General features: G+C 33.8%; 1 protein-coding gene across 1 annotated transcript in view; it reads right to left on the reverse strand.

Annotated features, from left to right (window-relative positions):
• LOC148940918 (uncharacterized) overlaps positions 1 to 17,480 on the reverse strand; it is a 68,093-nt gene that overhangs the window by 14,329 nt on the left and 36,284 nt on the right. Inside the window, exon 5 of the mRNA XM_089105108.1 lies at positions 8,682 to 9,595. Within this exon, the coding sequence (XP_088961234.1) occupies positions 8,682 to 9,595 (914 nt within the window). The remainder of the gene's footprint in view (positions 1 to 8,681; positions 9,596 to 17,480) is intronic.

Genomic DNA, 17,480 nt, shown 5'->3' on the forward strand with positions numbered 1-17,480 from the left:
TACGTCATATAGACAGCAAAATAAAAAAAAACTAATGTAAAAGTAGAATAGCCCCAACTTTGTTGGAAATGTAAAAGTAATCAGTGCTAGATATAGAAAAAAAATCCTTAGTATAGTAGCTAACCTAGAACCATAAATAATCTTAGTCCGGTAGATGAATTTTAGACAGGGATGTAAAATAAAATAAGAAAAATAATTGAAAAATTTTAAGCACTCCTAATGAGCAGTTACTAATGACGGGACGTCATTAATTGATGGGAAGGGTGATGTGTACCATGATATATTTAAAATACAGGAGTCTTTCCTTCTAAAGATGATTCGGGCAGAAATTAAACGTCCCCTAATTGAGTTCAAATACCGCTTCCAAGAGTCTAAAATTTTAATCAGCAAAAAGATAAATTGCATTCTAGCTTCAGTCAAACAACGACGCTAGTCGTTCGAATGTCGCTAAGATAATTAGTAGCAAAAAATGCTATGCACAACATTTCTAAGAAAGTTTAAATGGCAAAAAAAACGTGTGAATGCTTGAATCATCAAAAACATTTAAAAGAGACTATAGGACGAGGATTCACGTCCGTGTGCCACTTGTGCCCATGGCAAGCAGTCCTTACAGCGCAGGACGAAAGAGCTGCATTTGGAAGTGGGATAGATATGTTTTTTAATTTGAATAGTAAGTCTGACTTGAGAAGATGCATTCAGATAGAAGTTTTAACTCTTTCATCTGGGTCACCATTATTGTCATTGAAGTGACCCGTTGCTGTACAACTAAGCATGTAAGTTCAATAAATCTATTTTCTTTCTTATCTGTGTCTATTTCATTTATATGTCTGCGTCTAGTTTAATAATAGGTAATTAGTTCGTAAGTCTCCAAGGTAGATGCTGCCAAAGGAATCTGATCTCCAGATAGCCCGAGAAGAAGAGGCCACGTTTTTTCATCCCTGCAAACACCAAAAGTTGTCATCGCCACAGCTTAGAAGAATGTTTCTAACCCCTGCTAGCCTATAAGTATTCGTATCTCTTAAACCAGGTCTGATTGTGCCATGGAAACAAAGCTTTGAGACGTCAAAACTTATAGTTCAATAATCCTTAATTACTACTATTAAAACTTACATAACAAAAAATCGAGGCAGCAGACAGGTGAAATCTATTGCAAATCAAAGAATACTCATACAATCCGATTAATGAATCGTCTTTCATTTATTTCTGGCTGGTTTCTTTGATTTAGTATCTTTTCTTTTCTTGTAGAGCTCACTTCAAAAAGGTTATATTTAGTTTTTTGTTTTGTTTTTTCTGAGCACTGAGGACGACTGGGCGGAGGTCCTGGTCGAAATATCTGCTTGTTTCTCGTTTTCATATTTTGCTACTGGCTGACAAAATCTTCGTTCTCCTCACCTATTTGATTTACTTTTCATTTATCATATCCTTTCTTTTCTTTGTTTTCATACGTCTTGTATAGCCAGTGTCGTCTTAGAATTTATCTTCTAGCTATGTATTCGAAAAACTCGTTCTAAAAACAAACAAATATTATTTTACTTTATCTGCCCAAAACGAATTTAGTATTTCTGTTCGAATCTAGTGTTTTAGTAATTTAATATTCTACACTAAAAATTTCTTATAGGCAGTTTAGATCATAACAGTCAATTTTCTTTTTATTTCAAATTCAACTTGAAATCAAAATAACAGACTGGTTTAACTCAAAATTTATAAAGAAACATGCATTATAAATATGGATTGCAAAATATACAAAGAGGTAAAATTCTACTTCTAATGCTTATTATCAAGCTTTTCTTAATTCGCCAAACTATTTTCAAGTGAAAATTTGAATATGTTCATGTAAGACCACAAAAATAGTTTGGCAAACACCTGCACATTGGAATGAGATGAAGAAAAAGTTCCATTTTACGATTATGCCCCTTTGTCTCATTTTTGTCCAAGGAAATTTTATCCGATACATTTAAATCAAAACAACACCTCAACTGTTTTTTTTTTAATTTAATGTATCTAAAGGCTCAATGAAGGCTGGGGTGTTTTGGCATTAAAATGCACCTTTAAAGGTATCTCCCTCCCTCCCTAACTACAGAACAATCATAGAACCTCATAACAGAAGTTTAAATGCCTTTTTCAGTTTTGTAATCTATTCACTGCTTAAAGATAGTGTTTGTTATTGGGAAACTTACGGAAATTTTTAGCGGAGGGAGGGAGATCGTCTGGGGGAATTTTCATTGGGACGAAAATTTTTGGGAAGAATTTCCTATCAGCAAGGATCAAGTAGTATGGCAAGATTTTTCCGTGAAAAATTGCGAGTAATGTCCACAACGGTGCTGCAAGGTGACACCACCATTCTTATTGCACAAAGATGTTTCTTGCGTTTATTTTAATCCTTTATTGATCGGAAGTGATTTGCTTAATAATGCAGTGATCTATTATTATGGAGGGGTTATATTATTATGGAGGGGCGGTAGATTGTTGTATAGAGAGGCAGTAAGATACCAAAAGAATTACGTTTCAGTGGCCTGATTTTCTAAGCCTCAGATGAAAGCTAAACGAGTTTTTGTTTAATGTTTCATAGTACCTACGAATGTTTTCAGTTTATGGCTTTATTATAATAGTGATAACTTAAAAAGGGACTTAAACAAATTTCCCTTGTTTTACCAGTGATTGCCATAGTTGAAGTTGAGTTAAAAAGAAGAACAGTGTGCTTGACCCGGAGACTCAGGGATAAAAGTTTCAAACTGATCAGGTACAAAATCCACCCTTCCTTAGGGCACCCATGAAAAAATATGTCCTAATAAAATTGTGATCCTCTGTTGGCTCAAGAAATAATCTATGAAAGCTTCAAGGTGAGTTAAGAGCCAAGATAAAAAACTGTTCGTCCTTTTTACTAAGTAGCCACTTTGTGAACAATGGACATTTAGCAAACTTATGGGTCAGGGGCACCACGGGTCAAGTCATCTGGGGACGGGGGGCATATTTCATGGTAGATAGGTACTACAGGTAAAAAATAATGTATAATGTACAACAGTGTCAGTTTTTTATTTCTATAAACTCATTCTGTATTTGATTGGGTATGTCTTTATTTTTTAATTCTTTTTTTCGTATTCTGGAAGGCTGGGGGGAGTTATCATAGCAGAGTGAAATAAAGGCTAAAGAAGAAGATTTATTTGCTTATTTCAAATAGTTATGTTAAATTTAAAGAGATTTTGTTTAAATTTTTTTTTAATAAAGAGTATTACTTTAAATTTTCTTGGTTATAACTAGGGCCCAATCGATATATCGGCCGGCCAATATTATCTGGCCGATATAAGAGTCAGTGTCATTATCGGATATTGGAAAAATTATGAAATATCTGTCTTTTTACGCACAAATCAACCAGAAGATGGCACCAGATTTTCTTAGATAATTTTTGGTTGGCCATTCCTTGGGAGTGGAGCCATCATCTAAATCTGAGCATGGTGGACAGAGCAGCAGAGGCGAGTCAAATGAAGTCAAAGCATAATTGTTATTAATACCTGTCAATACAAACCTGAAGTACCAATGTTCGAAATGTATAGTGAATTCAAGAAAATACAAATTTTTCCATAACAACTAAAAAGAATACAATAAACCGTTTATTTCTATTTAGTAAATGTTCACTTATGGGGGGGGGATCCAATATTACATGATGAGGTAGGGTTGTAAGTTATGCTTAGGGGACATATAAGATTTGTATGGAATGGGTGGTCGTATAAATTTCAAATGAGGCTCATTTGATTTGAAATTGGAAGTTATAGTGCCCTTTTTAAATGAAAAGTGATTTGAGGGTAATCAGTCCCCCCCCCCCCAACACCCATTATTAAAAAAAAAACATCTAAAATACATTTTGAGACATCTATTTTTGTCAGCCTTTATGAAAGGTTCAGTATTTGTGCGTTTGAAGATGTCACCCCCCCCCCCGCCTACGGCCCTTAGGACAAGGCCTGTAAGTTAGACAATTCGTTCATTATTTATATGTCGTATATATTATTGAAAAGGGTATGCATGTTTGACTTCTGCTCTCCCAAAATGCGAAGGGCATTCAGGCGAGTCTTTCCGGAAATATTTAGGGGAGCGTTGAACTAAATCGAAACACGTTATGTGTATATGGGTTGTCAAAAAGGCGTAACTCAGGAATGACTGAGTATACTAATTTGGCACTTTCAGTAGATGATAAGAAATGATCAACTGACCAAAAACACAATATTTGCAGGCTACTACTACTACTATCACTAAAACTACTGCTTCCGTAGCGAGTACTACTAATGCTGAAAATATTGAAATAAACATCTGAGGAAACAGTGAGAGGAAAGTTGAACTAAAGCAAAACAAACTATGTGCATACAGATTGCTGATGCGGGCGTATCAGCAAAATTTTTGCAACGGCTTACCGTATCAAAAGCACAATTTTCTGGGGCATCATACATGGGGTGTTCAGCTGACCAAAGGGCAAAATACACCTGCTGCTACTGCTATTAATAATACTGCTAGTACCAATATTAATAACACTATTACTGCTACTACTGTTCCTACTACTGCCACTACTATTATAATATTAGCACAGTTAAGGCTACGCGTATGAAGGTGACAGAAAATTCAAGGAAAATTTGAATTAAATCAAAATACACTATGTGCATGCAGATCATCAAAAGAGAGTATCTCTTTGATATATTTTGGCATTAAGTTGGAACGTTCATAGAATACTTAAAGGGGAATATCAATTAATAAACAGGAAATATATGCATGTCAACGCTAACAATACTACCTCCATTACTTTTATTAATACTACTACTGCTACTAAACTACTCCAACTACTATTTAAATTGCGATAACTTGTAGGGCTAAGAGAATTAAGATGAAAAACTCTTCAAAGGGGGGTCAAAAGGACATATAAGCAATATTTTTGGAACAGCTTACCGCGTCAAGGTGTAACTACCGGGGCATCATAAAAGGGATGCTCAACTGACCAAAAGGCAAAATGCACATGCTACTATTGCTTTGGTACTGCTGCTACTACTGTTACTACAACTATTTATACATCACTAATACAGCAACTACTTCCCCTGCTACCACCGCAGCTACTGAGATACTAGTATTATTTAGGCTAAGTCTATGAAGGTAAAATTTGAGACATTATCGATGGCAAATTTGATTTAACAAAAGACAGTATTTGCATTTAGATTGTTAAAAGAGCGTATCTAAGAACTGATTCGTGTATTTAGTTGGAACTCACAGAGAATGCTTAAAGGGGAGATCAACTGACCAAAACTGACCAAAAGGCAATATTTGCACGCTACTACTAATACTACCAACACTGCTAAATTTATTAATTTTACTATTACTATTGTCCCATAACTTTTGTTAATTTAAAAGATTTTTGTAGAGGCCCTGTGGCCTATCTGTTTTGCACTATATTATTATTATTATTACTATTGCTCCAAATACTACTTTTATTGCAACTACTTATAAGTCTAATAGCATTCAGGTGAAAATTTCACGAAGTATAGAACTAGAATAGAATTTATTTGCGCAAAAAGCCCATAGGCCATGGCCAAAAATATAAACAAAGAACAAGTTAAAAGAAGTTGCACAAACCCTAACGTAATCCTACAGAAATCTACTTCTACGATCCATCGCCAGAAACCCATAAAACACTCATCCGCACACACTCTCACCAACCACTCAAAATCACAATCTCCCCTACCAAATACTTCAAGTTTCCAATCACTCAGCTCCTCACATTCACACATCAAGTGATATACACCCTCATCTAAACCTCCACATAAAGGACAATAATAAGGACCAGCCTATGACTTTTTCCTCCCCGGGAAGGAACGCATCTAATTATAACACTATACAAATTATACCAGCATATCAGGTTGATTAATAAAAATTACAACAGTTTTTTGTGAAGCCTCCCATTATGAAGCACAACTCATTCAAAAAACCAGGCTTATAGTTCAACCCTGATAACTGAAACAAGCCACTTAAAATATATTATTTAAAAAAGAATGAGAACAAATCTGAAATGAGCTATAAAAAAGCTTATATTTAAAAAAATATAAATAATATAAAGAGCAGAATCTTGGAAAATGGGTCTGCATTACTAAAAAATGCGCCTGCAAAAAACAGAAAGAAAATGCTCAAGAAAGTTGGATTATCTAAAGTGAGGACAGAATTTTGCATCCACCCTACAAAAAATTTCACCATTAATAGATTGCCTATCCATTAGAAATCTGATATAATCTTCATATTTATTATAATTTAAATTTAAACAATTTCAAAAAAGTAACAATATGAAAAATAAGATTAATAGGAAAAAAAACTGTGAATACAATAAATTTTTGCCATAAAACGATTTTACCTAATTATGACACACGATACATTACACATACAGATTAGATTTACTAATACAAATTACAATAGTTTTTCATAAATCATACCATTGTTGAGCTGTTGTTCACCTAACACAAATGATGATAAAAGGCTAATTGTTCAACCCTCCTGAACTGAAATAAGTCATTTAAAATGTTGTTCCATCATATCAAAAGTTTTTACGGATCTTCTACGAACGTAAAAAATAGCTTGCACTGATCGTAAAAATACAGGTAAAATGAAGTGTACAAACTCGAACAACTTGTCTGTACTACGAAAAAAAAAGACAATGACCCCAAAGAATAAAATGCATAAGAAAGATGCAACTAAGTTAATACTCAGTCTAGCATAAATCCGACAAAATTTAATTTAAATAAATCAACGATCAAATCAGAATCCAAAGAAAATCTTTTGAGCTTTTCTTTGAAATGTCATGAAAAAAAAGTTAAAACATCATGAATTCCACCAAAAAATTGACTACACAAACTTATTTAGCAAGATTCTAATGCTGAATCTTCTGTAAGCTTCTAAGAGTCCACAATTATTTGTCCTCTCCAATTATCATAGTGAAGAAGAAGAGAGAAGTAAACACGCAAAATCGGCCACTTTTCGTGCGGAGTCTTGGTATTTAAGGATAACCAGGTCTTGTGTTTTCCTTTAATGTTGAAGATTAGGTTATTCTTATATAGAGATCCTCTTTGAGAAAACAGCCTTATAAAGCCCACCCTCCTTGTTAGTACACGCGCCTATATACTTGAGTAAGGTCCACTACTTAACTGCCTAGTTTAATCAGTTTCTTATAAAATAAAGCAATGGGATCCAGATTATAGTGGTGAAACCATTCTGAAATACCTTGTCTAAGTATGTTTTTCTAGGAATTTCATATCGCCTACATTTTTATTCTTATCGAAAATTCTCCTCTGAACTGAACTTGTTAGAACTTAGAACATAGGTCTAATTAACTTGTATAAGCAATTATTTACGGATCACTTGGGCCCAAAGAATTTTATTAAACCAGTAAATTATATAAATACATTTTAAGACGTAAATGTAACGACAATGTAACATATTCCATTGGAACTTGGGTATATAGTTTTGAAGTTCCAAGCCTGATTTTTAATTGAAATCCGTTTAAATTCCTTTCTACAGTCCCACTAATCTCTGCAACTCAATTTGTGAACGTCTGGCTTTTTGTTTGGCCCAAGAAAACTACCAAAAGAGCCGATTTTAGGCAGCCACTAAAATATTTATTGCAATCAGATAAACAACAAACTAAATGAAACTAATGTCAACTAATTATATCTTGCTTTCTTGGGTAAATATTTAGTGGCTTCAAAATCCTGACTTTTATGCATTCCAGCTGTAGACAACGTAGACTTCTGTTTCTTTTGAGATTATCCATTTAAGGAGATTTTATTGAAAATTTGGCATTTGCCTTTTTCTGCTCATGTAGTTCCATATCGGTCATTGGCTGAAAAGACAAGCTTCACATGCAATAAAACGGTATTATCAGAAAACTATATACACATCCAAAGTGCTAATTTAAATACGAGAATTAACCAACGTGGAACCGCTTTAATTCTTAATCTTTCAAGTTTTCTTCTTTCAATAAAAATCCCTATTGTACCATAAGTTCTTGTTGCAATCTATAAACAAGAGCCTTTTCCTAGAATGGACTGTTAGATCTTAATTCAGAGCTGACTTAAACGAAAACACTCTTTTGCAAAAATGACATTTAATTGGTGTCTCACCTGTATACACTCGTTGATTTTTATACAAATAGTCCAGTCAAGGCAAGCACTCTTTACATAAATCGTCTTTTTTGCTGTTTATCACTTGTATGAACTCTAGCGCTCATCCAATGACCTTGTCTTATACAAGCATTTCTTACATACATAACAATAAATAAAATTTGCATAACTACTTTCCACAGGATGATGATGACTTTCTTAGAGAAACTAAACATATATAAAAAACACTGAACAAAACTAATTCGATATCTTACTAATTGGTTGTGAAAATAATAACCACAAACCAATGAGGATACAGCTTGTGTTATAACAATCCTCTTAAACTCCGGCAGGCCCTCTTTTTTTCTACAAACATCCCGTTTGAAAGGTTTCTCCACCTGTATGATGTCTTTGATGTGTATTCAAACTGCACATTTGCGAAAAACACTTCTCTCATACATAACATTTGATTGGCTACTCACCCGTATGCATTCTTTGATGAGGGTGATGTCTGATGTAATGTCTTGCCAAATTCACTGCTTGAGAAAAGGTTTGGTCACACACAACACATTTAAACGGTTTTTCACCCGTATGCATTCTTTGGTGCATGTTCAAACTGCCTGATTGAGAAAAGCATATTTTACATACATCACATTTAAGCGGCTTCTCACCTGTATGTACTCTTTGATGTGTCTTCAAATATTCTGCTCGATAAAAGGTCTTGTCACATACCTCACATTTAAAAGGCTTCTCACCTGTATGTGCTCTTTGGTGCCGGTTTAAATGATTTGCTTGAGAAAAAGTTTTGTCACATACATCACATTTAAAAGTTTTATGCACTCTTTGATGTGTGTTCAAAGTGGTCGCTTGAGAAAAGGTTTTGTCACATACATCGCATTTAAACGGTTTCTCACTCGTATGCATTCTTTGATATGGGTGATGTTTGAAATGATGTCTTGTTAAATACACTGCTCGAGCAAAGGTTTTGTCACACACAACACATTTAAACGGTTTTTCACCCGTATGCATTCTTTGGTGGGCGTTTAAATTTGTTGCGTGAGAAAAGGTCTTGTCACATACATCACATTTAAACGGTTTTTCACCCGTATGCATTCTTTGATGTGCGTTCAAATTTGCTGCTTGAGAAAAGGTCTTGTCACATACTTCACATTTAAAAGGTTTCTCACCTGTATGCACTCTTTGATGCCTGTTCAGATGGTGTGCTTGAGAAAAGGTCTTGTCACATACCTCACATTTATGTGTATTTTTTCCTTTAAGCGTCCTTTGATGTTCTTCCAATTTTCTATACTGTTTACTTTGCAGGCAACTTTTCAAGCCCGTTTTCTCATCTTTCAAGCCTTTTCCTTCAGATTCTGGTGCACGTTCATTTGAGAAACGATTCGTAGATGGATCCCTTGAAACGACTAGTGACTTATTTCCCTGTAGCTGTAATCCAAATACCTGTGGTGAAAAGTGACCTGAAAATTGAAAAGTCTACAGTAAAAAAAAATACAAAAATAAAACATCAAGACTCAAAAACAAAAAATCAAAACAAAAAATACATCTTTCAAGAAGTTTTAAAAGTCTATAGAGTTAAAAAAAACCGCATATCTTTCGATAGGTTTTAACAATTAATTTAATTTTCGATCCCTCTTCTCTCTCTCACGCTGATGCTTATATTAGCTTTTAAACTAATTATTCTGATTTAAAAAAGAGCCAAAATGAAACCTTAGACGACAAGAAAAGCACACCGTGGGAAATAAACCATAAGTGAAGGAAAGGAAATACTACAACAAATATTAGGAAATTTCTTAACTTAAAGAGGAAGAGCTAAAATAATGTATATAATTTTTTAAGGTAAATAGTTTTGGGTAACCGCAAAGCTGAATACTATGTTACCCTTGTAAACTAGATTCTAACACGTTTCAGAAATCTTGTTTGTAACATATACATTCAAGTTTAATATTTACATGACCATTTACATGAAATTATTATATGAATCATTTCATATAGTATATATTTGCCTCCTGGGAAGTTTTAGTTTCTTTCTTAGGAGTAACTACTTATGAAAGGGAAACCAACCCCACCCTTGTCCCCCCAAATGCATCCTGTTGAAACTTTGAGATAGCTAAACCCCCACCACCCCTCCAGGCAAGGGCTATAAGTTATGCAAGTTTCCCATTGTAACAACTAAGACTTTTTATAAAATGAGTGGTATTATAAACTTTAGAGGCTACTCATTTGATTGGAAGTTGAAAGTTCTAGCGCCCTTTTTAAGAGTCTAAAATGATCAGAGGGCAACCATTTGAATAGCCATAAGAACCATTTTCCAAAAATTTAGGTACCATTAGTGAAGAGCAAGGTGAGCGACTTTGGTATCACTTAACAATATGGCTGTATACGAGGCAGTAGCACGGCCATATACCTAGTTCGGATGTACCATTTGATAGTTGAGTGGCTGGACAGCCCAAACAGTGTTATCGATTTACTTTTGGCTGACTACAGGAAAGCATTCGACCTTATAGAACACCTCATTGCACCGAAAAATCTAAAAGAGATGGGAGCTGGAAAAAACATGCTGCTATTAGTGAGAGATTTTCTGCGAGGACGACGGCAATCGGTATATATATATATATATATATATATATATATATATATATATATATATATATATATATATATATATATATATATATATATATATATATATATATATATATATATATATATATATATATATATATATATATATATATATATATATATATATATATATATATATATATATATATATATATATATATATATATATATATATATATATATATATATATATATGTATGTATATTTCTTTCGTGGTTTGATGAAGGTAGCTGCAAATTGTAAATATAAGTAATTGCATATTATACATTTTATGTTACTCTGTTTTAGTTACATATAAATACATTTTTTAGTTAAAATTTTTTAGTTTTTTTTTTTTTTTTTTTTACGCTGGAGACGCCTAGTTATATAGGGGCGAAATATTCGTTGGATTTTTGTTGTTTCTCTTCGCTTTCATTTACGGGCCATAGACCCGTTTGTCGTTTTATATTCATTTCTTTTTTTAAACAAGCTAGTAAAACAATGAGCCTGATTTGCATAGAGACACCCCACCCCTACCGTCAAGGGAAGAGGGTTTGCTTCACTACTCTCCTCAACTGAATGTCTCAAGTGACCTCTTCTTTGGCCTTTTATTTTGTTCTACCATATTAAAAAAGAAGCTTGTTAATATAGTGTTCATTTCCAATAGGAATCAGAATACTAAGAATGGAAGCGTTCTGTAACTGCATTTAAAAGCTATATTTTTGTGCTATATTTTACTTTATTACGGCACTGTCAAAGAATATTTCATAATATAAAAATAAAAAGAGACGTAGATATAAGTATTAGACGTAAAATAAGTTTAAAAAAATTATTATTATCATTCTTGAACTGGCCAATTCATTACATTCAGATCTATCTATTTGAACAAAACTAATGTAAATGGACCAAGTGGTTTTTTTTAATGAAAGTAAGAAGCGAAGTTAAAATATAAGGCGAGCGAGAATTATAACTTTTTAGCTTTGGCAATGTGTATCTGGAACACTGGATAAGATATGGTGACTCGTATCATTTCCCTACGTTGACTGAATTCTTTAAAACCAGTCTTTTTACTGAAAACTGGAGTTGTTCGAGTTCTTTTGGGTCAGCAGGACTTTTCTGTCCTATTGTTTTATTTTGAGTATTTTCATGGACTCCTCCCTAACTTCTTCAAACAATTACATCTTTTAAATTCTGAAGTAGGAATGGAATCTTGTGTTTCTTTTACTCTCAGAAATGATATGGATATTTTTATTCATAAAGCCAAAACCATAAGACCAGATTTTAACCCAGTATTATGTTGTGCCTCCATATCATATGGAGTTCCCTACCCGTTAAAATTCGGCTATGTCATTCCTATGGACAATTTAAAAAAGAGCTAACCGACCACCTATTATGCATAGACAGTTAGTTCTCTCCTCCCTTCTCTTTTTCCCCTTTATCTTTCCTTTCCAATTTGTTGAATTCATTTATTTTAATTGGCATGGTAGTTTTTGTTGTTGTTGTTTAATTATTTTTTCTTTTTTTCTTCTTCTTCTTGTCCTTCTGGTTGATTTTACTGGTATTATTTAGTGTTATGCTTAGTTTCCCACTCTCACGGGCCAAAGAGCCTTTGTGGGGGGTCTAAAGTTTTGCAATTTTTTCTGTTCCTCCTATATAAATTGATTGATTGATCTATTTCTAATCGTGTTTTGTTGCATCAATTATGTGTTATCTGTAAAACACTAAATATTGTCCGTAAACATATTCCGTAAATCTAAGGAAATATCAAGACTCGGTTGATTTGGATCTGTTTTGCACAGATATATTTTTGTATATTTTGCCTGATAAATCTTTGTTGTATTACCTTCGTTTTAACTTTCAACTTCGCTCATTTCTTTCATAAAAATAAAAACAATTCAATGGCAAAAAAAAATTCAATGGCAAAAAACAAAAAAATAAAAACAATCAATATAATTCTATTAATTTTAAACCACAAAAAAGATACCTGTACTTTTGCCATCAAGATGCTGAGAGGAAAACGTGTGATCAAGAGTTGCAAAGAAACCCTTTTAATATATGTAGAGCAGAGCTACATTGCCCAGCAACAACTGAAATTGTTCAAACCCAGCTATTTTATTAATTTTAATCCACAAAAAAGATACTAGTGCTTTTGCCAACAAGATGCTGAAGGGAAAATGTGTGATCAAGAGTCGCAAACAAACCTTTCTAATACAAGTAAATCAGACCTATGTTGCCCCTTCAAAAACTGAACTTGTTCAAACCCTTTCAAACTACAGAAGGATTAAGAGTAGTTTATCTGCAAATATTGTAAACGTGTACTTTAAAAAAAATAAAAATAAAAGAACTGTTTAAAATACAAAATCATTTTAAGATCAAAATCACCTAAATTTTTAAATCATTAGATTGCATATTAAAGCATTGACATATACATCTTTTATATATGATTTTCTCGTTCGTACCCACACCATTAAAAAGAATTGTAAGGGGTTGGCAACTTTAGTGTTGTAGAAGACAAAAAAGGAAAATAAATATAATTATAAGACAAAGGAGGACCAGTAAGTAACAATGCACTGTAAGCCTATTATTTGTTTCCAATGCATTTGAGGGTACAAAAATCAGCTACGGAGAGGGACGTGCAAGCAATGGTGAGGTTCAAGAGAACAGTAAAATTTTTCGTTAAGGTTAAAAAAAACATAAAGTTTTAAATAAGAATTAATTCAAAGACTATGATTAGCCTCAGTGATGAAGTTTATGCAGTTCTACTGAGTTTGGTTATACAGTTATGTGGGCGTCCTTTTACTTTTAGCAGCGTCAATTCTAAGTATATTTTAGACCCGTTTTTCTATATTTCATTTTGTTAAATTTGATTATGAAAAGCGACGCATATCTTTAGAGTGCAACAAATGACACAGTTTCACAGTTGTTTGCGTAAAGAGTAGTAATGGTAACATGGTTCTTGAAAGTTAGGCATTGATGCATAACATTGGGTTAACCAATTAAACTTATTGAAAATATCATAGATAGACGATTCAAAAACATAAAACAGGAAAATAAGAAGCCCTTCTCCCTTGATTCAGTTGCTCCGGCAATTGAAAACAAAACTTTCACCACAATACCATACGTCTCGAAACTCAGTGGCAAACATTAAAAAAATCCGTTTCTTTCAAAACTGAACAAAAAGTTGAATATTTTTTCAACTCAAGAAAGGATAAAACTGACAAAATACTTGGTAGCGGTGTCACAGAATCCCATGTTCATGTGGGAAGTTTTGCATTGGTAGGACCCACCAACAACTGGGGGAACGATTGCATGAACACAAAACATCAATAGACAAGTCCCTGAGATTTGAAAATAAAAATAACGATTTTGATTCGATTTTGGCCCTCCGTACTTTTGTAAACCGTATCATATAGTTGTTTTTGAAAAGGAAACTTTACTATCTACTGCAAGCGGCCTACCATGATCCTTAGAGAGGCAATTGAGATGAAAAAAACATATAAATAGACAAGGGCGGATCCAGGATTTTTTTTCGGGGGGGTTTACTAATTTTTGACTCAGTTTTCGATTAATTTTACTGATTTTTACCTAGGTTTTACTAATTTTCGACTTAATTTTCGACTCGATCAAAAATTTCGGGGGGGGGGGGGGGGTAAACCGGGTAACCGGCCTGGATACGGCCTTGTAAATAGAAGTCTTGCAATAAATAGAGATACAAGAGAAATTTCGTTATGCCCAATTTATAATAGTATTAAAAGACTCAATCAATATTTTCCCCCAGTCAAATTTAAGACAACCTGTCGGCACATCAAATGAAAATCGAGGTTGCAGACATGCAAAGTCTATTGCAAAGCAAAGAATAGTTTTTCAATCCGATTGGGCTGGTTTCTTTGATTCAGTATCTTTTCTCTTCTTGTAGAGTTCACTTCGAAAGGTAGATTTTGTGGTTTTTTTTCTGAGCACTGAGGACGACTGGGCGGAGGTCCTTGTAGAAATATCGGCTTGTTTTTCGTTTTCATAATTTACTACTGGCTGACAAAATCCTCGTCCTTCTCACCTATTTGATTTTATTTTTCAATTATTATATCCTTTCTTTTCTTTGTTTTCATACTTCATGTATAGCCAGTGTGGTCTAAGAATGTATCTTCTAGCTATATATTAAAAACAACTCATTCTAAAGGCGAACAAAACCTTTTGACTTTATCTGCACAAAACGAATTCAGTAATGCTGTTTGAATATAGTGTTTTAGTAAATTAATATTCTACGTTACAAATTTTTGATAGGCAGTTCGGGTCATAACAACCAATTTTATCTCTTAATTTATAAAGGAACATATACACTATAAATATGGATTATAAAATCTACAAAGAAGTGTAATTCTGCTTCTAAGGCTATTTATCAAGTTTTTTGAAAAATAATATTTGTCAAACTATTTTCAAGTGCAAATTTGAATATATTCATATAAGACCACAAAAATGCATTGGCAGATACCTGCACAATGGAATAAAATAAAGCAAAATTTTCATTTTACGATTAAGCCTCTTTGTCTCATTTTCGTCAAATAAAATATTACCCGATACATTTCAATCAACAAAAACACCTTAACCTTAAGTCGAAAAAACTTATTTTTTATTTAATTTATCTGAAAGACTCAATGAGAGCTGGGATGTTTTGGCATTAAAACGCACCCTTTGAGGTATCTCCCTAACTCCCTAGCTACAAAACAATCGGAGAACCTCATACTAGAACTTTAAATGTCTTTTTAAGTTTTGTAATCAATATACTGCTTACAAATAGCATTTGTTATTGGGAAACTTACGGACATTTTTAGCAGGGGAGCTTTCTTTATAAGGGGAGGCGGGAGGGAGATTGTCTGGGGAAATTTCCAGTGGCACGAATATTGTGGAAAAGAATTTCATATCAGCAGGGATCAAGTAGTATGGCAGGAGTTTTACGTGAAAAATTGCGGGTAATGTCCACAACAGTGCTGCAAGGTGACACCACCGTTCTTATTGCCCAAAAAGTTTCTTACATTTATTTTAATCCTTTATTGACCTGAAGTGATTTGCTTAACAATAAAGGGGTCTATTATTATGGAGAGGTGGTAGATTGTTGTGTAGGGAGGGGAGTGAGATGCCAAAAGGATTACGTTTCAGTGGCCTAATTTTCTAAACCTCAGAAAAAAGCTAAACGAGTTTATGGGACTTCTTGACTAATTCTTCATAGTTCCCATGTAGTCATAGTCATAGTTCCCTCATAGTTCGTATAGTAGTCACTTAAAAAAAACTTAAACTTTAAATTTTCTTCCAATGAGCCCTCTCCCGATCTTCTAGGATCCTTGGTTTGATACAATTACCAATTGCCCTTGTTTGACCAGTGATTGCCATAGTTGAAGTTAAGTTAAAAAGAAGAACAGTCTGCTGCTTGACTGGGGACTCGGGGATAAAAGTTTCAAACTGACCAGGCGCAAAAAAAACACTCTTCCATAGGTCACCCATGAAACAACCCCTCCCAAAAAAATTATGATCATCTGTTGTCTCCAGAAATGATCTATGAAGGTTTCAAGACGAGTACAGAGCCAAGATCAAAACATTTCGTCCTTTTTACTAAGTAACCAGTTTGTGAACAATAAGCATTTGGCAAAATTATGGGTCTGGGGCTTCACGGTTAATGTCATCAGGCGGGTGGGTGGGCGTATTTCTTGATAGACAGGTACTACAGGTAAAAAGTAATATGAAATGTCCAACAGCGTCAATTTTTTTAATTCTGTAAACTCATTCTATATTTGATTGGGTATGTCTTTTTTTTTCGTGTTCTGAGGGGCTGGGGTGGAGATATCATAGCAGAGTGAAATAAATGCTAAAGAAGAAGATTTATTTGCTTATTTCAAAGAAAGAGTTATGTAAATATTCAATTTTCGTGGTTATGACTAGGGCCCAACAGATATATCGGCCGGCAAATATTACCTGGCCGATATGGGAGTCAATGTTATTATCAGATATTCGAAAAATATATCAGCTATGGGTATTTTTTTACACACAAATCATCCAGAAGACGGCGCCATATTCCCTTTTGGTTGTCGAGTCCTTGGGAGTGGAGCCATCATCTAATTCTGACCATGGTGAACAGAGCAGCTGAGGCGAGTCCAATGAAGTCAAAGTATAATTGTTTTTAATGCTTGTCAATACACATCTGAAGCACCAATGTTCGAAATGTATAGTGAATTGAAGAATATACAAATTTTTCCAAAACAACTAAAAAGAATACAATAAACCATTTATTTCTATTTAATGAATGTTCACTTGTAGGGGTAAAACATCCAATATTAAATAGATGGGGTAGGGTTGCAAGTTACGCCCTGGGGACTTGTAAGATTTTTATGGATAGGTGGTCGTATAAACTTCAGATGGGGCTCATTTGATTTGAAATTGGAAGTTATAGTACTCTTTTAAAGTGAAAAGTGATTTGACGGTAACCACCTCCCCCCACACACACACCCATTATTTCCCAAAACAAACATCTAGACTAAATTTTGAGACACCTATTTCTTCAGCAGTTTTGAAAGTTTAAGTAATTATGCGTTTTGGGATTTCACCCAAACTTAGGAATGACTGCGTGTACTAATTTGGTACTTTCAGGAGATGATAAGAGAGATGATCAACGGGTCAAAAAGGCAAAACGTACCTGATAATACTGCTACTACCAGTATTAATAACACTATTGCTGCTACTGCTGTTCCTACT

The sequence above is a fragment of the Artemia sp. Qi Xiang Cuo genome, chromosome 19 (assembly GCF_049724085.1).
Source record: "Artemia sp. Qi Xiang Cuo chromosome 19, ASM4972408v1, whole genome shotgun sequence".
Lineage (NCBI taxonomy): Eukaryota > Metazoa > Arthropoda > Branchiopoda > Anostraca > Artemiidae > Artemia > Artemia sp. Qi Xiang Cuo.